The 23,080-nt window shown below is 43.0% G+C and overlaps 1 protein-coding gene across 1 annotated transcript; it reads right to left on the bottom strand.

Annotated features, from left to right (window-relative positions):
* Positions 1 to 541: 541 nt before the first annotated feature.
* On the bottom strand, positions 542 to 22,114 carry PRPS1 (phosphoribosyl pyrophosphate synthetase 1). The gene is made up of 7 exons (XM_055339120.1): positions 21,856 to 22,114; positions 10,777 to 10,960; positions 9,519 to 9,617; positions 8,288 to 8,412; positions 5,018 to 5,191; positions 2,555 to 2,714; positions 542 to 1,657 (listed from the first exon to the last, which is right to left on the bottom strand). The coding sequence occupies exons 1-7, from the start codon at positions 21,975 to 21,977 to the stop codon at positions 1,565 to 1,567; spliced, it is 957 nt and encodes a 318-aa protein (XP_055195095.1). The 5' UTR covers positions 21,978 to 22,114; the 3' UTR covers positions 542 to 1,564.
* Positions 22,115 to 23,080: the final 966 nt, after the last annotated feature.

Here is a 23,080-nt window from a genome sequence, read left to right as displayed (position 1 = left end):
AAGGAGCACTCTGCACCAAGCTCCAGAAGCATGTGGCTTTCTCCAGAAGTAAATGAATGCCCTTATTTGATGAGGCAACAGAAAACTCACCTAACATTTTGGAATGCATTATAATTCATTCTTCAACTGTACACATTTATCTTCCCCGGTTTTTAACTAGAAGGCCTGAAATTAAATGCCACATGTGTATCATCTACTGATGCAGGGAAATTTTGCATTTGGCAAAATTGGTTCCAAATGGATTAATTATATAGAAACTGCTCTTCCTCTAAGAAAGCACTGAATTTCTAGCCCCAAGGATGAGGACCAGAGATCCAGCAGGCCTTATATGCACTGTAACTCAGGTACAATGTGCAGAATCACGCCATACCTAGTTCTCGGTAAACCCAACATCTTAAGATCTTACAGTTGAATAGAACTGCTGCCAAGGTCTTCTCTCAATGCAGCCAACAGTTTGGAAACACAGAAGAGCTATCACTGGGCAGCAGGACACCCAGGCCAAACCTTTAAGCAGGAAGACCAGTACAGATATGATGCAGACTTCACAATCACACACAGACACTTTATTAGTTTCCTCTACAAGAGATAGTAACATCAGTCTTTTTAACAGAAATCTCGGGTCATTGGAGAGGCCAAATAGATGGCAGAAAGATGAAATATTTAAATTAATCAAAAGGCACTACAACCCCACCTAAAACCTATGACCACAGCGGTAGTGGGCTAAGGAAGATTATGCTATGGCAAAAAATAATCTCGTGTCAATGTGAGAGATTACGGAGCAGGAAGCTGAGTTTGCTTTCCAGAAGACTGTGGTACGAGGAACATTTGTGCCCCAGAGGACATCTGACCAGGGGAAGGGCAAGACGGCTGAAGGGCAAGCCAAATGGAAAGAACAGGTACAAAGGAAAATCCAGGCAACACAGTCCCCAAACTGGAGGGGATGAAGGATTAGGCTTTTTCCTCTCAAGAAGCATTCACTGCCCTGTGTGCTGCCTACCCCCAGGCACCCCCCACCCCCACTCCAGAGATCTGCTCACGCTGTAAGTTGCCCACTGGCTCCAGATTTACAGGACTGAGCAGCCTGAGCTGGGGCTGCCTAGGGTTCTTGCGGTCATTTTGCAGGCTTTTGAGAACTTGTCACAGGTTGGGGGGAAAGGGGGAAAGGGGGCGGGGCTTTGTTGTCAGTAGTTCTGAACAAAGGAAACCCTGAAGTATTCACATGCAAAGTAGTCTGTGCTCTCCCCTCCCCAGGGGAACATTCAAACACCCCTATACAACACCTTCCAAAGCCTGAAATCTTGCTGTGGGCTCAGCGGTAGTTAAAGCCTCAAGCCTCACAGCATCAAGCCAGAATGAGACAAGGCAGGTGCAGGCGGGGAAATCTCAGCAGCTAATCTCAAGCTTTCTCTGAATTTAGGAGAAATACTAATATACCCTGATGAGGGGTGTAGAAAGCTTCACCAGAGCAAGCTGAGCCTTCTGCTGAATCTGTCCTCAAATACCAAGGGGGAAAACAAAGGGGTGGGGTTCACTTTATTTGTAAAAAGCCTCAGCAGTTACTCTATTATAAAGGGACGTGGCTGAACAGGTAGGAAACTGATTCCCCATTGTGAGTTCTCCTGATGGCTTCTGCCAGGATCATGGAGATATCGATCACCTATAAGAGCCAAGAAGGGCATCAGGTTAGCAGCACACAGACAGATGATGGATCCCTTGCAGACACTGATGAGCAGCTCAACGAGGGGCCTTCCCCTTAAAACTGCTGCCCTGGGGCTGCACCCCCTCGTGAGTCGTGCACCCAGCTATAGTCCACAGATTATTTTTAACATGACCACTTAAAAAATGATCCAAGTGCTAAGGGAGGGAAACTTTTGACTCAGACTCACCAAGATAGCAGTGAGCTGACACATATGCATTCTCAGCAGTGAAATAAAAAGAATACTTAAGATGGGGGTAAAAAATCCTTAAAAAATGCTCCGATTCCACATATTAATCTCAGAAAGCTAAGGGATTACCGAACACATTTTTAATTAAGTGATGCCTTGTCCTTTTAGTGCAATAACACCTTGAACTTTAGTGTCTAATTACTTGGGGGAATTAAAGGAGTGGTCTCAGGACCTCTTGGTTTTGTCAGTCCCAGATGGAGCAGAGGAATATGGATTTTAACAGGAACCCTAGGTAATTAACTTCAGCTGTTTCTAGAGCATGTGACATTCTAAGGCATGTACCACCACTTTAAGGTTTCCCTGTTGTCTACAGGGGCCAACAGTTAAGAGTGACACACACTGTAAAGCATGGACTTGCAAATTTGAGTGTGTGGCACAATCACTGAGAGAGTCTGCTGAAATGTCGAGTCCTAATGCTCTGTCCTCCAGAGGTTCGCCTAGCAATCTGAATTTTTACATGTGATATGTATTTTTTTAATTCAGTTGCTGATGATGGACCCTTAAGAGCAAAGGAGGAAATCTTCAGCATCCAGACACTTAATTCGACATAGACAACCACCTCCTTAAATACGTAGCAGAGTCCTATTTTGCAAGAATCTCATCCTTACCTGTATTTTGGAGCAATGCTTCATCTTATCCTCCTGAGGTATGGTATTGGTGACTACGACTGCTTCAAAGCATGCGTTGTTAATGCGAGAGATGGCCGGGCCAGAAAAGATTCCATGAGTCAAGATAGCATAAACCCTGGTGGCTCCAGCTGAGAGAAGTCTAGAGAAAAAAGCAGAGTTGCTCTGCATTATTCTCACTTATCACTAGAGGACCTGAGTTAGTGGGGAGGAGTACATTAGTCAGCCTGAGTGCCTTAAAAACAAGAGCTTTATCTCTCACTTCTGGAGGCTGGGAACCCAGAGATCAAGGTGGTGACAAGGTAGCTATCATCCTGAGGCCTCTTCTCTTGGCTTGTTGGCAGCTGCCATCGCACTGTGTGCTCACATGACTTCTGTATGTACATATGTGGGGGGACCCAGCTCTTAGGTATCTCTTCTTACAAAGGCACTATTCCCACGATGAGGGTCCCCACCTCATGATCTCATCTAACCCTAGTTACCTCCCCACAAAGGCCCCATCTCCAAATATCATACTGGAGGGTTAGGACTTCAATGTATGAACTTTAGGGGAGGACACAATTTAGTTCACAGCAAAGAGAAATGGGACTGAGAACTTACCTAAGTTCGATTAGCGTTGTAAAAGTCTGGCAAAGACTACTATGCTCAACAAAATCCATCACCTTCCACCCCACCTCCCCAGGCACACAGCTGGACTACATTTCCCAGCCTCTCTTGCAAAGTTAGGAGTGGCCATGTGACTTAATTCTAGCTCTCAGAATGTGGGCAGATGTAATGTTTACCACTGGCTGGGCTTAGAAGAATCTTCCATGGGTGATTCCCCATGCTTTTTTTTCCTTTCTGGCTGGCCAAACTGGAAATGTCTTCCAAGGTAATATTGGAAGCTTTATGTTAAAGATGCACCACCACCACAAAACCAAAAGAGGGATACCTAAGCCATGAATAAGAAACTATCATGTTAATCAACTGACATTCAGGGAGTTGATCTATTATAGCAATTCGCATTACCTTAATCATACAAGGATGAGATGAATTTTATAAATGTATACTCCAGGATCCCAGTCAGGAATCACTCAGCACATAAATATTTTCTTAGCCTCTATTATCTGCCAGGCCCCGTGCATGGCACAGACACCCTGAGGTTAAGGAAAAATGATGAGAAACAAGGCTCTCCACAGTGGTGTGGATTATAAGCAATAGGGAGCCAGTTAAGGTTTTCAAGGAGAGGAGTGATGGGCTCTAGCCTTAGTTTTGGACAGATGAGCAAGTGGGGAGGCAATGAGAGAGAGATGGACTAGGGAGGTAAGAGATTGGTGACTAGCAGCAGAGAGAACAGAGTGAAGGAAGTTTAGAACTGTGCAGGCAAGGGATGAGAAATAATATGAACAAAGGTGGTAGCAGCTAAAATGGACAGTCAAGAGGTAAGGCCAGGGTTTCTGGCTTAGGTGAAATATAAATAGAAGAATACAGTGGACCCTGCAACAACACAGGGGGTTAGAGGCACTTACCACCCCCCACACACAGCTGAAAAATCTGAGCGTAACTTTTGACTCCCCCAAAACTTAACTACTGATAGTTTCCTGTTGGCCAGAAGCCTTACTGATAACATAAATGGTCCATGGACATATACTTTGTGTGTTATAGTATATGCTGTATTTTTATAATACAGTAAGCTAGAAGAAAGATACTGCTATTAAGAAAATCATAAGGAAGAGAAAATATACTTACAGTTCCTCACTAGATTAATAAAAAAAATGCATGTAAGTGGACTCACACAATTCAAATCTGCATTAAGGGCCAATTCCTATCTTTTCAGGCCCATAAATTTCTACTTTGTTTTTTTTTTAAGATTTTATTTATTTATTTATTTGAGGGTGTTTGAGAGAGAACACGAGCAGGGAGAGGGGTAAAGGGAGAAGCAGACTCTCTGCTGAGCAGGGAGCTCAATGTAGGACTCGATCCCAGGACCCTGGGATCATGATCTGAGCCAAGGCAGACACTTAAATGACTGAGCCACCCAGGTGCCCAACTTTAATTTGTTTTTAAAAACTATCAGGGTACCTGGGTGGCTCAGTGGTTGAGCGTCTGCCTTTGGCTCAGGTGGTGATCCCGGGGTCCTGGGATCAAGTCCTACATCAGGCTCCTTGAAAGGAGCCTGCTTCTCCCTCTGCCTATGTCTCTGCCTCTCTCTCTCTCTGTGTCTCTCACAAATAAATAAATAAAATCTTTATACAGTTTAGCACAATAAAACTAAGGAAATCTGGGGGGTCAAAGTAAAATATTCATCAATTTATGCATACTGCAATTCAAGCCTACGGTACTAACTCCCAAAGGCAGTCACCATCCCCCTCGGTTCACTTCTGAGGAGCAATCAGCAGGCTTAGGGAATGGAGACAGTGACTAGCTTTTCCCTTCTAACCACCCACCCCACCTTTCCACACTCACTTGTCGGCCGCATGGCAGATTGTGCCACAGGTATCAGCCATGTCATCCACTAGGATGGCCACTCGATCTTTCACGTCTCCCACCAGCACCATGCGGTCTACTTCATTGGCCTTCTTCCGTTCTTTGTGAATCAGAGCAAAGTCCACGTTCAACCGGTCTGCGATGGAGGTCACTCTGCAAAACAGGGTGGTCGCAGTTACATCTGTGCCCATGGCTGTGGGGCTCCTAAAGACGAAAGCCTGGGACTAAACAATGGGCTCCTTTTCCAGGGGAGAATACTCCTTGAAACCAAACCGTTCCCAGGGCTGGAAGAAAACAGCTCTAATTGATTGACTGCTCAAAGGCCAATGGCACCAAGTGGGTTTTATAGACGAATGCCTCCATATCCTGAGAGCAGTTTATAAGCATATTAGTCAGACGTGGATTATAATTAATTCTGGTTTACAGTGAGGGGAGAGCCAGATGCCTCACCAGTCCCAGAAGCAGGATGATGCTCAGGCACGTTCATTTAATAGATTGGCAGCAGAAGGGGAAAGAGAAAAAGCTTTATTAACGAAGGCTGGGAGTGTACAGATTGTCCCAATTTGTCATGCAGATGTTGTGAGAAGTGAATGTGAACCTGGCCGGAGAGGAGCCAGCCTGGTCCAGTGCCTATGCTCTCACCATACTCCCCTCAGTGATCCACCAACTGTTATTGTCAACTGTACCTGGACACCAAGCCTGGAAGTTTCTTTTAGGAGTGCTACAAAGAAAGTCATACTAATTAGCTGAGAAAACTGGACATCATGCTATACAGCCCTAAGTCATCTCCAAATCAAAGCATCAGTCTTATTTTTCTATTACAAAACAATATGAACCAATCTAGAAGGTGAGACAGACGATGGACCTCTAATGACAAAGTACCATATAATTCACTCAAACAGAAATTGACTAGGTGTGAATGACAGCGTGCTGCCCCAGTGACATGTAGGCCCATGCTTCACTGTGCCATCCTCACCATGAGTAAAGCCTATGTTCTGGGTTTTTTCTTTTTTAAGGGTTATTTATTTGAGAGAGGGTGCACACACATGAGTAGGGGCAGGGGCAAAGGGAAAGGGAGAAGCAGACATCCCTGCTGAGCAGGGAGCACACTGAGGGGCTCAATCCTCCTCCATTCAATGACCCTAAGGTCATGACTTGAGCTGGAGGCAGGTGCTTAACCAACTGAGCCACCCAGGCACCCCTGGGTCTTGCTTTTTAATGCAGCACTGACCCAACCAGAGCATTATGTCTGGTTTCTGCTGCGACTATGGTCACATAATAGAGTCTGTGCTGGGTAGAGGAGAACCCATGACCATGTCATAGAAAACATAAGATCTGAACCACAACCTGGACAGCATATGTACCCTGACCTAAATGAACCACACCCTGTGCTCTCCATTACTACTGTGAGGGCAGTGGGCATCAAGAATAACCAATCTGGGGATCCCTGGGTGGCGCAGCGGTTTAGCGCCTGCCTTTGGCCCAGGGCGCGATCCTGTCGACCCGGGATCGAATCCCACGTCGGGCTCCCGATGCATGGAGCCTGCTTCTCCCTCTGCCTGTGTCTCTGCCTCTCTCTCTCTCTCTCTGTGACTATCATAAATAAATAGAAAAAGAATAACCAATCTGCTTGGAACATTTAGTTATCCAAGACAAATGCATAATCAAATGAGCTCAAGCATCCCAGATGATCCAGACTCAATGGCCAACAACCTTAATACAGACAAAGCAGGTCTGGGCCAAGTTACTCCCTATGCTCCTGTGAGGAGAACTCTGTGCATGTCACCATCACACAGGATCTCCACCTATGCCAAAAACCCTGCCAAGATGCAAGTGATAGCAAGTGATAGCCACTCACTCTGAAAATACTCCACCACGACAAGAAAATTATTCACACAAAGACAAAATAGTAAGGCAGCAATATGTTGTCTACTGAAGGCAGTTTTCCTGTATCCAACTTTGGGGAGGAAATCCTGCTGGATTATTTCAAACACGACTATTCCCCCAAGTCTTGTGGCAAGGTGGGAAAGTAATGCCCAACAAGTTGAGTCTGACCACTACCATTAGAGGGATGGTTTTTGGGCTCTGTTGCTTCACAGATGATGACTAGCGATTACGTGAGACTCACAAAAGCCCTGTCTAGCTGGATAATGAACTCCAAATTCTCAGCTTAACAGTTCTGTTGAAGTTACTGAAATAATGAGGCAACTGAGAAACAGTCACTGAAAATTTGAATGGCCTTTAGAAAGATCTGAATGAGCTTTTCCTAGTCATCTGTATTTTGTAGCTTCTTCATTCTATTTCTGCAACAAGAACGTATGTCATCCTTTTGAATGCATTACTAACAAAGGATACTCTAAGGAAATTGAGAACTCTTAGTGTGCGCCACGTGAGCTGCAGAGCACTGACATTGGCCATCCTTGGCCATTAGTTTGTTTATAAAATGTTATGGTCTTGGTTTAAAATAAAGTCCCTCCACTTTATTTTCCTTCCCTGCTTAATATCTTAATGCCAGAATGAAGATGGTCTAACCAATGAACATCACGAGTCTAAAGGCCTACTCATCCACTAATAGCAGCACATGGTTGGAAAGCGGGTGCCATTCATTAGAAATCCAAATTTCCCACCATTCCTGAGAGTTGTACAGTGTGGCTAGCTCTGTAGTGCCAGGCTACTCACAGGTTTCAGTCAAGCTCTATGATTCTGTAACTATTTAAGCCCTCCACCCCACTTAGTGCTGTCCTGTCTTTCAGGCAGTGATGCAGGCCAGTAAAAGAGGGTTAATAAAACTACATCTGGCTCATGTCCCAGCCACAGCCATTCTGAAGTACAGCAGACCCTTGAAAAACATGGGTTTGGACTGTGCAGGTCCACTTTATGAGCAGATTTTTCTTGAAGTACAGTACTGTAAATGTATCTTCTCAGTGACATTTTCTTTTCCCCAGCCTGCTTTCTCGTAATATGGTATGTAAAACACATAAAATACAGGATAGGTAACTGACTGCTTATGTTACTGGGAATACTTCCAGTTAAGAGTTGGCCCCCAGTACTTAAGTTTTGGGGTGGTCAAAAGTTAATGTGGTTTTTTGACCACATAGGTGGCGGGGGTCGATACCCCTACCCCTCATGTTGTTCAAGGGTCAACCGTACTTAAAATAACTGTCACTAGCCAGAAAAATATTACTTTCTGATCTAACTGTCTGAAAGATTTCTGTAGTTCTTTGAGAATAATAAGCATTCTGGCCATACCTCTTAGCTCCACCAGCATCAGGTGAGACAATTGTACAGTTCCTCCACTCAGAGATGTTCTCCCTTATCCACTTCAGGACAGCTGGCTCTGCATACAAATTGTCCACTGGGATATCAAAAAAGCCCTGAAGAAAGAAGCTGAGTCACTTTTGCTTTGTTTTCTGCACTTCCATTTACAAATGACTGATACAAAGAGGTTACTAACTTGCCCAAAGAATACCTTCCTGTTAGCATTCCAACAGATTAGAAGTCATGCCCAGTGTAGCAGACTAGAATGGGCTCCTCAGGCCTGGGCTGCACAAGAGGCCAGTCGACAGGGAAGCAGCCTGCCCTCAGCTAACCCACGGCTGTTCATAGGAACGTGAGAGTGAGCCCTTGGAAAGATCGGCCCATTCAGCCCATACCAGAACGGCCCAACATGCAGACTTGTGAGGTCATACTTACTGCCTTATGCTACCAAATGTTGGGCTGGCTTGTTAGGGAGCAACAGCTAACTGCTAACCCAGTTAGAGATGCTTTGATACACAAGCTTAGTGGAATATATCTATTATAAATGGCCACAGAGAGTAAAGAGAAATCAGGAGATCTGTGTTCCAATACTAGGTGCTATAAAATTAGTGGTGCTTCTCAACAGATCAGTTTCTCTTCTACAGAATGGGTAGAATCACCTACCCCATGTACCTCACTGGATTGCTGCAAGCCTCCAACGGTGATCTGAAAGTCCCTTTAAGCAGTACAAAATATAAGGTAGTATTCTGCTCCCTTTATTCTATGTTTATGCTAGAAAGTATGCTGATAGCTGTGGTTCTCAATTTGATGATGACCATTTGATGATGACCCAGTACAGTTCCTTTTTACTAAACACCCATCCTGGGCCATGCATTCTACCATCAATTTCATACTCACAGTTAAAAATGCGGCATGTGTTCAAAGAAGTTAAATAACTTGCCCAAGGTTATAAAGCTGCCAAGTGTCAGAGCCAGGATTCAACCTCAGTTTGAAACCAAAGCCTCTGCTCTTCTCAGAATTCCAGACTACCTCCCTTATCCAACTACCCCAAAACAACTAGGACCAGGAACAATGCTTCAGGTAAGGATGCTTACAGTGATGCCAATGTCTAGTTACTTTGAGCTGTATTTGGGCATGTGTTTGCTTCTCTGCAGTCTCTAGCATTATCATTATTATTTCTCCCCTGTCCCTTTCCAATGTCAAATATTTAGCTTCCAGATACCTGAATCTGAGAAGCATGCAGGTCCATGGTGATAATATGATCCGCGCCTGCCACAGAGAGCATATTTGCCACAAGCTTGGCTGAGATTGGAGCCCGGCTCTAAATGGGGGGGAGGGAGAAAAGAACAACAAAACCAAAAAGCCATTTTGAGACACAATCCATTTGGTCAAGAAGCATTTCTTTATCGTGCACTTACTATGTTTAAGGTACCACACTACAAGGAAATTCATACAAGGTGCCATGGCCATTGGCTTTACGAGTAAATCACAATCTAGCACAAATATTAAGTGCAATATCACTTTTTCAAATCAGGATGTTTTTCAGAAAAGAAAACTACCTTCCCACCTTTTGTTTTCTTAACTTAATGTAAACATTTTCAGCCTATCAAGTGTTCCAATGATCAATTATTTAAACTAGGTAGACTTAAAAAAATCTTTTTCACAAGAATTTTAAAAATCTCTTTTAACACATACATACTCAAACCTGTATGACATGTAACAGGTCAAAATTTAAAGCTCTAGCACAGAATAGAAATTATAGTTTATTTTGTAATTTAGTATCACTCATCCACTCATCTGGAGGTCAACCTTCCAGCAACTTCAGCTTCCTTAAATAACAGGTAAATATGCTGGCTGCAATATAAAATAGCAAAGCCCATACTCTTTATACTCTGTAGGAGCACTACAGTCTCTCAGAATAAAAATATCTGGCCTTCTCCCAGACATTGTAAGGAAACTTTGGGCACTGATTATTATAATAGTCCTGGCAAAGTTTTATGTGTATACCTTAACCTCTAATATACCACATGAATGAGGTGAGATGTGTATGTGTATAATGAGACCAAGCATTCATGTAACCAACTTTAAGTTTTACAGAAGAGGTCATAGCTGGAACCCCAAGAGGGTCCCAGGAGATCTACCGTAGCTTAAAAAATCTTTTCCACAGTAGCTGGTGTTTAGTCCTACTGTCACAATTAAAAAGTCATAGTGAGCTAAATGAAAGTCACATACATATGACTGGAACAAATACAAACTACCAATGTTGTTGGTTTATATAAACCAACCACATAGCGATTGTTTTTGAACACTGGGTAATACCTATGAGAATGCAATAAAAAAATAATACCCCCTAAATATGCATCTGAGGATTAAGGATTTGTGTGTGTGTGTGTGTGTGTGTGTGTGTGTGTGTGTGTGACTTTGGGCAAGTGCTTCTCCTGATTTTTTAAGTTTTTTTAAAAAGGAGATTCTGCTCTCACCTTATCCTTCTTATCCTGCCGGGCATAAGGGAAGCATGGGATGACTGCAGTAACCCGGCTGGCTGAAGCAATCTTACAGGCATTAATCATGATCAAAAGCTCCATTAGATTGTCATTGATTTCGCCACAACCACTCTGAACAATGTAGACATCCTCTCCACGTACGCTTTCTCCAATCTCCACACTACAACAAGAAAGGAAGGAAAGCAAAAAAAAAAAAAAAAAAAAAAAAAAAAACAAATAAGAGATTTTAAGGCACTATACTACACTTCTACAGACAGTGAGGTCTAGAAAGTATAGCTTCCCTACTACTATGCTGCTCATGGATTATAGCACAGTGGGGGTCATGTGGACACTGATCCCTTCAGACTTTGGGTGATCCCCTGGAGAAGCCCCAGTACCAGAAGCAGTTTTACTGCCTTAGTTCAAATATTACCTACTTTTTCTTTTTTAAAGATTTTATTCATTTATTCATGAGCAACACAGAGAGAGGCAGAGGCATAGGCAGACGGAGAACCAGGCTTTCTGCAGTGAGCCTGATGCAGGACTCGATCCCAGGATCCCGGGGATCATGCCCTGAACCAAAGGTAGAAGCTCAACCACTGAGCCACCCAGGCATGTCAATATTATCTACTTTTACATGTGATATGGCATGAATAAGATTGGCTAAAGTACTTACAAGTAATTGGACATAATTTCAGTGAGCTGCCTGTATCTCATTTCATATAGGAATAGAACATGTGAATGCAAATTTGATACAGAATCTGGGACTGTCAAAATCCACATATAACAAAAGCAGAAGGATCACGTAAGGAATGAATCACTACTGTTCTATAATGATGCCTTCTACGGAAGCCAGTATCACATCTACCATATCGGCACTTCACTCAACAAATAGTCAATGTTCATATGTCAGTCACTTCTAAGTGCCAGAGACACATGGAGAATAAAACAGATGTGGTCCTCCATTTTATGCTAACTATATTCTATCGAATTAGTAAGTCTTGTTTAAAAAAATATTCCACAGGAATTTAATTATGGAGTAGGGCTATACTTTACCATAAAATGAAAATTTTAATATCCATGCTTGGATCCTTACCAAGAATAACTTATGATTAAAAATCATAACCTCCGTGATACCTCAAAGCAACACCATTTCCCCAATTAATCCCATAGGTGAGGTGGGGGTATTTGTGGGTGTGTGTGTGTACAGTACATAGTGCGTATTCATCAGGAGTAGGTCAGAATAATTGGTAACTCCCACTGATCAAGAGAAAAACTTGAACAAGAGGTAATTCCATTACCAGAAACAGCTGATACAGGAGTTAATTAACATTTATTCCTTTCCAATACAAGTAACAGTTAATTTTTAAAATAATGGGGTTAGTTTATATAGTAAAGCAAAAAAAAAATGAAGAGCAAATGGTAAAAATCAAGCCAGAAACCCAGGAGAACAGAGAAGCTGAGATTCCTGGTAGCCAGAACAAAGAGGAAAAGACATTAGTTTGGGATATCTGGAGATAAACCTTCGGGCACTGAATTAAAGTGGTATTCTGTACTAGGGATCCTTAGGTTAAAAGTGCATTATCTTCTCAGTAATCAAGATCAATAATCACAGTTCCTCGATTGATAAAGTAGAAAAAGTGCAAAATAAACCCAAAGTGAGCAGAAGGAAGAAAATAACCCTAAGAGCAGAAGTCAGTGAAACCAAAAATAGGAAAACAAGAGAGAAAAACCAATGAAATGCAAGGCCTACATTGGCTCTTGGGGAAATGGGAATTTAAACATTGGTAAGCCTTGGGGCACCTGGCTGGCTCAGTTGGAGTAGTGTGAGCAGTTCTTGATCTCAGGGTCGTGGGCTTGAGCCCCAAGTCGGGTGTAGAGATTACTGAAATAAATAAATTTGAAAAAAAAATTGAAAAAAGCTGATAAGCCTCTAAGAAGACGGACCCAAACAGCTTTGCTGGAGAGCTCTAACAAACATTTGAAGAATGAACATGAATTGTGCCCCCTCTTTTCCAGAATACAGATTGAGGGGGGAATACTTTTCCAAGGCATTTTACGTTTTTACAAGGCCAGTATTCACGAGACACCTGAACCAGACAAAGGCAGCATGAGAAAACTACACAGAGGGAGAAGTGGTGCAGGTGTGGTTACAACAGGAAGGAGCCTTGTGGTGACAGGATGGTTTTGTATCTTGACTGCATCAAGTTCCATATCCTGCCTCTTGCATTACACTCCAGTTTTATAAGAAAACTATAGTTTGGAAGAACTCTGGCTGGGAGCTTCGGGAAAAACTGGGAAATGCATACACAGGATTTCTCAGTATCGTTTCGTACAATTCCAGGTGAATCTACAATTGTCTCGAGATTTGATTTTAAATGAACAGGGCGTTACTAGACTTTGTGTATACTTGGGTAAACTGTTACTGCAGCCCTCCATGAAAGTAGAGGTCATAAAAGCACTGACTAGAAACAACAGCATTTCTGTATTAAGTCAAAGAGCCTAGTTCATTTATATTATGCTCTCAGAAACTATGTGATACAGTGAGGGAATGTGGAAAACTCTGGGTTGCTTTTGACTTGAGAAATAGCTCATCTCCAAATATTTTCTCCCTAGCTTACTATGCATCGGTCACACAGTCTTCCTCTTCTTTCCCTGAATCTGTCCCCCCTCATGTCATTGCCTTGCACTTCCCACTACCTGGAATGCTCTTCCTCTGATGAGCTCATTTATTTCTCAGGTCTTTAGTCAAAATGTCTCCTCAGACTATCTTAATTAAACAAATGACTTCCCTGAGGACCTAAAGATTAAAAGTGACTTAAAAAAAAATCAGCGTACTTGGGTGGAGTGTCTGCCTTCAGCTCAGGCCGTGATCCTAGGGTCCTGGGATCAAGTCCTATGTTGGGCTTCCTGCTCAGTGGGGAGTCTGCTTCTCTTGCTCCCCTCCCTCTCCCCCTTCTGCTCCGGCTCTAGCTCACACACACACACTCTCGCTCTCAAATGAATAAATAAAAAAATCCTTAAAAAAATCCAATCAACTGCACTGTATGGGCCTCATTTGCATGCCAATTCAAGCAAACTGAAAAAAAAACCAGCACATTTATGAGACAGGCAAATTTGAACACTGGCTGGATATTTTATATTGAGAGACTGCTGTTAATTTTTTTTAGACAAGAAAATGGTATCATGGTTACTGAAATATATATGGATGATATGATATAATTTATCTAGGTTTGTCTCAAAATAATCATGGGTGTGTGTGGAAGGGGGAATTAATAGATGAAACAAGATTAACTGCTGAACTAGGTGGGTGATGGGTACACTGATAGTATAATGGTACTATTCTACTTTTGTTTGAAATGTTCCATAATAAAGTGACCCTCCCCAGTTACTATCCTCCCAACACTTCTCATAACTTGTTATCACCTTACTTTTTACCCACGTGTCTCTTCTCTTGGAATGCAAGCTCCCTGAGAGCATGGGCCAGGTCTGGCCTGCTCTCCTGTAGCCCCAGCTAGCTAGAGCTGCTGTGACACAAAGGGTGAAGGAATTAATACCCCCTCAGGATCAGGATGCCTCTTGAGATCCACTCAAGTCAGAATGGAAACCTGCAGGCGTGCTATTGAGAAGACTGAAAAGGCTGGCTTCTATCATTCACTGTGATCCACTTCTAACTCACTGTGAGTGAGTTACTCAGAGTAATTCACTTCGCACTAGAGGTGAGTGAGTCTAACATGTTTGTCTAAAAGATTTTGCTTAAATCCGCTCATACCCTTTTCACAGATACTCTGCTGGCAGAGATTTCGCTTTGGGTACAACTACAACCTGTTGGGCCCACCAGAATGGGATAGCTACAAAGAAATTTGTGGCAGTATCCTGGAATTGTGATATGAAGGCAGCCTAATGAACAATATGGCAATTTTGTGCATCCTGGTTTGGCGGAACAGACATGTATTAATCACCAAGATCAGCCTTAAAAAGGAACAGGACTCTGTTGGCAACGTCAACTATGCCGTTAACTATGCCGATGCTGAAACTGCTTTCTGAAGACATTCTTCAAAATTCAAATGGACAAGCCGGGCAGGGGGTGGGTGGGGGAAAGCTAGGGAGGGTTTTCTAGGAGGGTAACTTCCTTGCTTTCTGAAAAGTAGGTTCTAGAATGGCACTGTTCAATCTGGGAGTCACTGGACTTGTGTGGTTATCAAGCACTTGCAATGTGACTACCATTTCCGAGGAACTGAACTAAAATGTGCCGTAAGCATAAGATTCACAGTCTATTGTCAAGAAAGTTTAAGTAAGAGGAAAAACGTATCTCCATTTTCACGTCGCTTGTGCTAAAACTATCATATTTTTGGAAATGCTGGGATAAATAAAATACATAAAACACAAGTGGACAAGGCTAAGTAACACCTCCTGGAGGAGACCGTGTTCTGCAAGTTGCTCATCGTGGAAGGCCAAAGTTAAGAGGTGGTGGTGTTTAAAGGGACTTCTCAGATCTCCTCTAATCACATTGCCCACCCTTTGAGAAATTCAAGCTGTAAGGGCCCCTTCTATGTTTTACGGTGCACAGTTCCAGTGTTGACCAGGTACTTCAAATACCTGAGAGTGACTTCAAAACTTAGGAAAATTTTAAACCCTCCCAAAGGTATGGGGTGAGCCCCATATCTCATCACTTCCTTGATTAAGAGCTCCATTTCCCAGGGGCAGAACCAAAGTCAGGCACACTGACCTCCAATAAAGCCAACAGTATCCTCTACATCTGAGATGGGAGACCTATGGCTCTGATTTCAGTCAAGAAAACAGAATATAATATCTGTGGTCCAGACATTCACTCAACCAGAACCAGGTTGTCTGATTAGGAGCTAGGGAACAGCAGTTTAACAACTGATCCAAGATGACATTAAGAGAAGGGCTTATTCTCTACTTCAAAGCTTTCTTATTTTCAAGTAAGACCAGAAAGCAACATCCTTAGACCATGATGGCTTATCTCTCTTTACAAATGCCTCAACTACCAGAGTCAATATAAAAAATACCCACAAGAGGCACCTGGGTGGTTAAGTTGGCTAAATCTGACTCTTGACTTCAGCTCCAGGGTCCTGGGATCAAGCCCCATGTTGGGTTCCACACTCATCAGGGAGTCTGCTTGGGATTCCCTCTCCCTCTGTCACCCGTCCCCCCTCTCACTCTCCCTCCCTCCCTCTCTCTCTATTTCTCTGGAATAAATAAATAAATCTTTAAAAAAATACCCACAAAATTGCTTACATTGTTCCTTATGTTACTAGATATCATTATTTAAGGATCCCACTCATAAAATTCCTAGAATTTTGTGCCCTGAGGGATCTAAAGAATTTTATGAAAATAGAAACAGAAACTACATAATCCACTGCATATGCCTTTATCCCTTTGGCTGCCAGGAAGCCAAGGGATACAGTTCAATTAACACTGAACTTCAGTAATCACTTTATGCCAAATTCTTGGTGTGATTATGATAGTCCTTTGTTCTAAAAGGCTTCTGATGCATCTATTAAATGAACCTTTTGTATGTGTGACTAGCATGAAACACACTTCAAATCCTTTCTTGAAAGCAGATAAGGTATTATAAAATTATAAATTATGGGGTGCCTGGGTGGCTTAGTCAGTTAAGCATTTGCTTCAGCTCAGGTCTGTCTGGAATCGAGCCTCTCATCAGACTCCTGTTCAACATTGAGAGTCTGTTTCTCCCTTTCTCTCTCCCTCTGTCTATCCCCCTGCTCCTGCTTGCTCGCTCTCTCTCAAATAAATACATAAAATATTTTAAAAAATAAATATAAATAAATTATCACAGCCAACTGAACATCAGGGATCATTTGCTAAATACAATACTTTAGTAGAAATGACTCTTAAAAATATTCTAATATCATAGGAAGTTTGAAAAATAATTTTTTACAAGAGGACCAGCTCAGCACCCAGCACAATCACTAGTAACATTTTTGTGTTATTTTATCACCTGATGATAAGTCAACCAGCAGTTCAGTCACTTCCCAAAGCAAAATTCAGGTGTAAATCTTACCCTCAAGCATAGAAAGTGTTATGATCAGGCATATATCTAATAACTTGAAAATTTTATTTATTAAACTATACTCAAAATAAAGTGGTGCAGGGGCAGCTAGGTGACTTAGTTGAGTGTCCAACTCTTGGTTTCAGCTCAGGTCATGATCTCATGGGTTGTGAAACTGAGCTCCATATTCCTGCTCCATATTCAGTGGGGGGGGGCTGCTTTAAGAAGTCTCTCCCTCTGCCCACCTCCCTACTCACACACTCCTGTGTGCCTGCTCTCACTCTCAAATCAATCAATCAGTCAAAATAAAGTGGTGCAAGTAAACTAGGACACTGCCTTGTTTTACTGTGCATAACTGTGATCTCATCAATGAAGATCAATCCTTCCCTCCAGTAGTGTTATAGTGTATGGACTTTCATAAAGCCCCCAAAAGCCTGCAAACTATACTCAGCTTGGTTAATAAAAAGTTCAAGGAATCCTCAAAAAATCTGATTTTTTCTTATGCCTCTAAGTCAAAGAGATGATAAATTAGGCAGCGATTGGTGGTAGAACGGCTGTGCCTAAAACCTGTTTGCTCTTAATGTAATCTATCAGGTGGAAAAACCTGGTTTAGCAATTTAAAGAGTAATACTCCATGTTCTCTCCCTCTAGCTAATGGCGTGCTTTCCAAGTGGCTCTGGGCCAATCTTTCTCCCAATCTTTTAGCGAGGCCAGAATGGCTGTCTATCCAGTGAGAAAAGTAGCTTCTTTACCTTTCTCCTTTAGCATCAGGCCTGAGTGCATCCATCTAGCACGGAAGGCTACACAAAAAGAAATAAAGTGAAATCTAGAAGGCAGGTAGCATTCTTAAGAAAATTTCAAGAATTTAGATAGAGGCATTGGCATGTGCAAAATGCAAGGGATTAACTAACCAGGGGATATGGTTCTTAGGAAAATCCTAGGCAACCAAAGTTAGTCTTTCCCCTCCTGGCCTATCCAGAGTAATGAAATAAAAACAAAGGTACTTATCACTATTGATGAGAATCAAAAAATTAAAAACTTTAGTATATTCAAAAGTCTTATCGTATTTTTTAAAGGTTTTCATTTATTTGACGGAGAGCCAGAGAGCACAAGTGGGGGGGACGGTAGAGAGGGAGGGATAAGCATACTTCCCACTGAGCAGGGAGCCAGACGCGGGACTCCATCCCAGGACCCTGGGATTATGACCTGAGCCAGAAGGCAGGCGCTTAATAGACTGAGCCACACAGGCTTCCCTATTAAGAAGTCTTAAAAGTCAGATGAGATAATGTATCAGCAAAAATTTAAACAGTAATACCCAGAGTTGAGCAAATTATTTAACCTCTGAATATTAGTTTCTTCATCCATAAAATGAGGATAGTAACTTCTCAGCAGTGTTGGGGGGGATTAGTGGATAAAGTAGTTAGCATAGGAACTAGCACATCTTAGGCACTCACTATACATTAATTAATTATTATTAGTATTGTTATTGCTGATGAGAGCAGAAACTGGGTCAAATTTTTCTAGAGAGCAATTTACCAACATGTTACCAAATGCCTAAAAAAATGGTGTGATGGTCCCCTTAACCTAGTGATTCCCCTTCTAGGGATTTGTCCTAAGGAAATCAGAAACGGACAAAGATTTATTATGTTCAAAGGTTTTCATATAAAAAAAAAGCATTAGTCAAAAATGGGAAATATCTACCAGCAGGGACTTACTTGGTTATCTACAATTATGGTAAAACCATAAGACTGTATGCAGCTATTTAAAACCATGTAAACTAAATATAAAGAAATTATTCAAAATATATTGCTAAGTGATGAAAGTTATCAACATTTTACATTTTTTAAAATATTTTATTTATTTGAGAGTATCTGAAGCAGACTCCACAGAGCCTGACACAGGGCTTGATCACACAACCGTGAGATCATGACCTGAGCCAAAACCAAGAGTTGGACACTTAATTGATTGAGCCACCCAGGTGCCCCAAACATCTTACATTTTTAAAAAAGATTTTACTTATTTATTTGAGAGGAAGCAGGAATGGAGTTAAGGGCAGAGGGAGAGGATGCTGGAGAAGCAGACTCCCTGCTGAGGGGGAGCCCCATGTGGGGCTTGATCCCAGGACCTTGAGATCATGACCTGAGCTGAAGGCATGTGCTTAACCAACTGAGCCACCCAGGCAACCCAACATCTTACATTTTTGAAAAAGTATATAAACACAAACATCTGGAAGGTAATAAATTAAAACGTGAACAGCTGATTGTGGGTGGTAGGATTATTTGAGGTGTCTTTTTTCCCCTTGTCCTCTTATGTATTTTCCACATTTTCTGCAATACCATCACCACCACCTCTTACCAACATTCACTGCATTTATTGTGCTGGGACATCATTCTAAAACTTTACTCCTATCTCATTTCATCTTCACAATAATTCCATGGATAGATATTACTTTACAGACGAGATTACTGAGGCAAAGAAATGCAAAGATTTCAATGGTAGGTTCTCTGATTCCAGAGCATGAGCTTCTAATCCCTTTTATCTATCTCTGTCTCTGTGTGTGTGTGAGATACATCCACCTACAGTATATATGTATGTATGTTTCCTAAATAACTGGACAGTCATGGATGATCTTGACTGGCAGAGAAAAGCCACGCTGCTCAAGAGAGCGCCAACCCCTGAGATTCTGCCAAATTGTACAGATAGCAAAACTATCTCATTTGAGGTTGGGCTCTGCAGTTCTACACCTGATGACCCAGAGTACCCACTGAGCTGCTCTGTCCATGTCCTTTAGGGCCCAAGAGTTACAGAGGGCAGCAGTTTCCATTTCTTCAGTGCAAAAGAGCCAAAGGTGAAGGCAGGGAAGATGGGGGGGGGGGGAGTTCCATAGGTAACATATTCCATTATGTTCAATGAAGATTTCAGAACATGTAAGGAACCAAAAAGCTAATGATTAAGCCTGAAACAGGGAAACCAAACCAGTCAGCAGTTTTCCACGTTGGGCTTAATCTTAACTAGCATTTCCAAGCATGCTATTATCTGGCTATTTAAAAATGAAACCAGCCTGATCTCTGTCGTAGATTGGGATTGCTGATGAATTCAGATCAGTCAGAACACTAAATTGTTCTCACCCTCCCCATCTCCCAATATACCTTCAGGTTCTAGGGTGTTGTATGAGGCACAGAGTGAAGGGTTAACAGAAAGAAAAATAAGGTCTTCGTGTTTTTCCTAGAAGTGCAAGGAAAGGATTTAATACTACAGTCCTGGGTGGCTCAGTCGATTAACCATCTGCCTTTGGCTCAGGTCATGATCTTGGGGTCCTGGGATCGAGCCCCTCATCAGGCTCCCTGTTCAGCGGTGGAGTCTGCTTCTCCCTTACCCTCCCTCCCTGCTTGTGATCTCTCTCTCAAAAAAATAAATAAAATCTTTAAAAAATAATAGTAACCACAGTTCTCTAAAAGGGCCAAAAAATCTCCCTAAATGAACAACATTCTTGTTCCCTACCTACAATGCCACTTGCAAAGTCTGGTCCTGGACTGTCTTATTATTATTATTATGGCGTCATAACGGTGTGGTCACAGGTAAAGACAACTGCTTGGCCAGCCTCTTCTAAGCTATTGCTTGGTTACAGACCTTGTCAGCGTTGCACTATCATTTGTATCACAACCAGCGGCACAATAGTCAAGTACCCAGATGGGAGCTGTCCACTACAGATGAATGCTTTTATCAGCAGGTCTAGGAAGGATAGGGTAGTTACACTTCAGTAATAAGTTTAAATAGGGAAAAAAGAAGGAAACAAAGGCATCTAGGAAAATATATCGAAAGTAACGTTAACTAATTTAACTGGTCACTAGGTTTGGTGTAAACTTTCCCCTTAACAGATGACTGCCATCTGTGAGATTGGCTCTGATTTGATCATCAGGGCAAGGAAACACGAAGTATGCCTAACAGAACCAGAAAATTCTCCATTCAGGTGGCAGGATGAGGTAAGTAAGTTTATCTTTAATATGGCCCCCAAGGTGCAGGAGGAAGTTGGAAGTAGGGGGAGGGAGCAAGTTTAATTAGCAAGGCAATGAAAAAAATTCTAGCTGCAATGCACTGCAATTCCGGTCTTTCACTCCGTTATCTTTCCACCATTATCTTAACACTCAGGGATCAAAAAAAAAAAAAAAAAAGCTGATTCCTAAATTCCCACAAGGGGTTAGAGAAGTGGACAAGTTCAGGATAGACTTTGTTCCTGAAAAATAGGTTTCTGCATTTTGCTACACTGGGGAAGTTCAAGGATTCCAGAACTAAGGTTCCCTAAAATATTCTGGATGGCTCAAGCCGGCATGATGCTGGCAATCAGGATGCTGAGCTAATGCATCACTTTATCTGAGCAACTGCATTTAACTTCAGCATAGCTCCACTTCTAAAGATGTGATTCTGAAGATGTGAAAATCCAATCGCCTGCCAATGCGAGGGAAGTCCTCAGTAATAATTTTGGCGCCCTCAAGTACATAATGTCAGTTTTCCTCACTACGAAAACCGACCGACACCGTTTCGAATTGAAAAGCTCCTTAGTCTCAAAGAGAAACACCAGGAGAGTTCAAGGGTTCAGTACGCTGTAAGGTTTTCCCAAGCAAGCTGGTCCAAGAGTTAAAGTGAACCCAGTCCCGTCTGGATGGCTCAACAGTGAAGCGACAAAGCCACGTGTCCCCTTGGCTGAAGCTAAGCGTCTTTCCCTTTCCGTCGCTCTAGGCAGCCGCTATCCCTGCCTTGGGTCCTCCAGCTCTTGCCCTCAAACCCAGCAGCTTCGCCTCATGCTCCATTTTGACTCCACCCCACGGCACGGTGAGAATGAACGTGACCCTCCCGCGAGAGGTAAAATAACGGAAACAAGCCGCGGGGCACTCTAGCCAAAAAAGCTGCCCCTTCCCCCGCCCCAGTCCCGGTCCCTCAGAACTCACGCGGCGGCCCCATCCCCCTACCCCTGGTCGTCCAAGCACTGCCCCCGCCGCCCCGGCAGGTGAGGCCGGTCAGGGTCCCAACTTGGCCCTTACCAGGTCTCTTGATTGCTGAATTTCTTAGTCACCACCTTGCCTAGCTCCAGGCCCAGGCGGTCAGCAATTTTCTGGGATAAGTCCTGGTGGGAGCTGCCGCTGAAGATCTTAATATTCGGCATCTTGGCTGCCTACCCTAGGCACTCTCTGCTCAGCGATCACGGCTGCTGCTGAGACGGGACCTGAAGTCGGCCAAGAGATTCAGTGCTAACCGCTTCGCGTGGCTACTCCGCCATCTTACATTCCCGCCTGGCGTGCGGCTCTAAGTTACCCAGCGCCGGGAAGGCGGGGTCAGCGGGGAAGTCCACACCCCGCCGCCCTGATTAGCTAAGCAGGCGCGAGGGGCGGGTTCTCGCCGTAGCTTGGCTGGCCTCCAGATGGCTTATGTATTGGCTGGAGGCCATGAAAGGGGCGAGGCTAAGCCGTAGCCCCGCCCTCCGTAGCTAGGCCACCGGAGAGCGCTGGCTAGTGAGCGCCAACGCGAACCGCGCTTCATAGTAGGTGGAGGGATATTGGTGACGCGTGGTACCACATCGTTCCCTCAAGCGGCAAATCGGACACGCCTTTTTTTTCTTTCACCACCGGAAAGTCAGTCTGGCTCTGGTTTACAGTGCCTTTTAAGAAAATCCGTTTATCAGGATGGCAGCCAGTTTCTCAGAATGAAGGGGGTATTTCTGAATAGGAGTTTGCATGTTTCTGAATGTGATTTTTATCTCTTTATAAGAGCAGGGCTGATTTGAAGTACGTTTACATTACAGAGAGACACCTGTGGCACAGGTGCCTCCAAACGGCATCTTTGCCCTTTGCAACAGTGTAGTGTCACCTTTGCCTGGAAGACAAATCCCAAGGGGAAAGTGACCTAGGGCACGTCACCTCAATCATCCAGAGACATGGCAAGAGAAAGTTGTATTTTGTTTCGGATGATGGGGCCAAGTGTGTTCAAACAAGAGGAGGAGTGTGGGTTTTCCAAAATACCTTGGCAATAAAGGTCTACTTTATCTAATCCTTGGAAAGGAGAGAAAATATATATACGTATATATAGTATACGTATGGGAATTCAGATAAATAACCCTGAATGAATCACAAAACCTAGTTTTTGGTTTTATCTGCCTCATGTGAGCCTCAGCTTCATTTCTGCATGTTGCTAATGTGGCCTCTTATGCCATGTTCTATTATTTCTATAATGATACTTGCTAATGGGACCAAAGAAGATCTTCATTCCTTA

The sequence above is a fragment of the Nyctereutes procyonoides genome, unplaced genomic scaffold (assembly GCF_905146905.1).
Source record: "Nyctereutes procyonoides isolate TBG_1078 unplaced genomic scaffold, NYPRO_anot_genome, whole genome shotgun sequence".
Lineage (NCBI taxonomy): Eukaryota > Metazoa > Chordata > Mammalia > Carnivora > Canidae > Nyctereutes > Nyctereutes procyonoides.
This window is presented reverse-complemented; position numbering and strand designations above follow the sequence as displayed.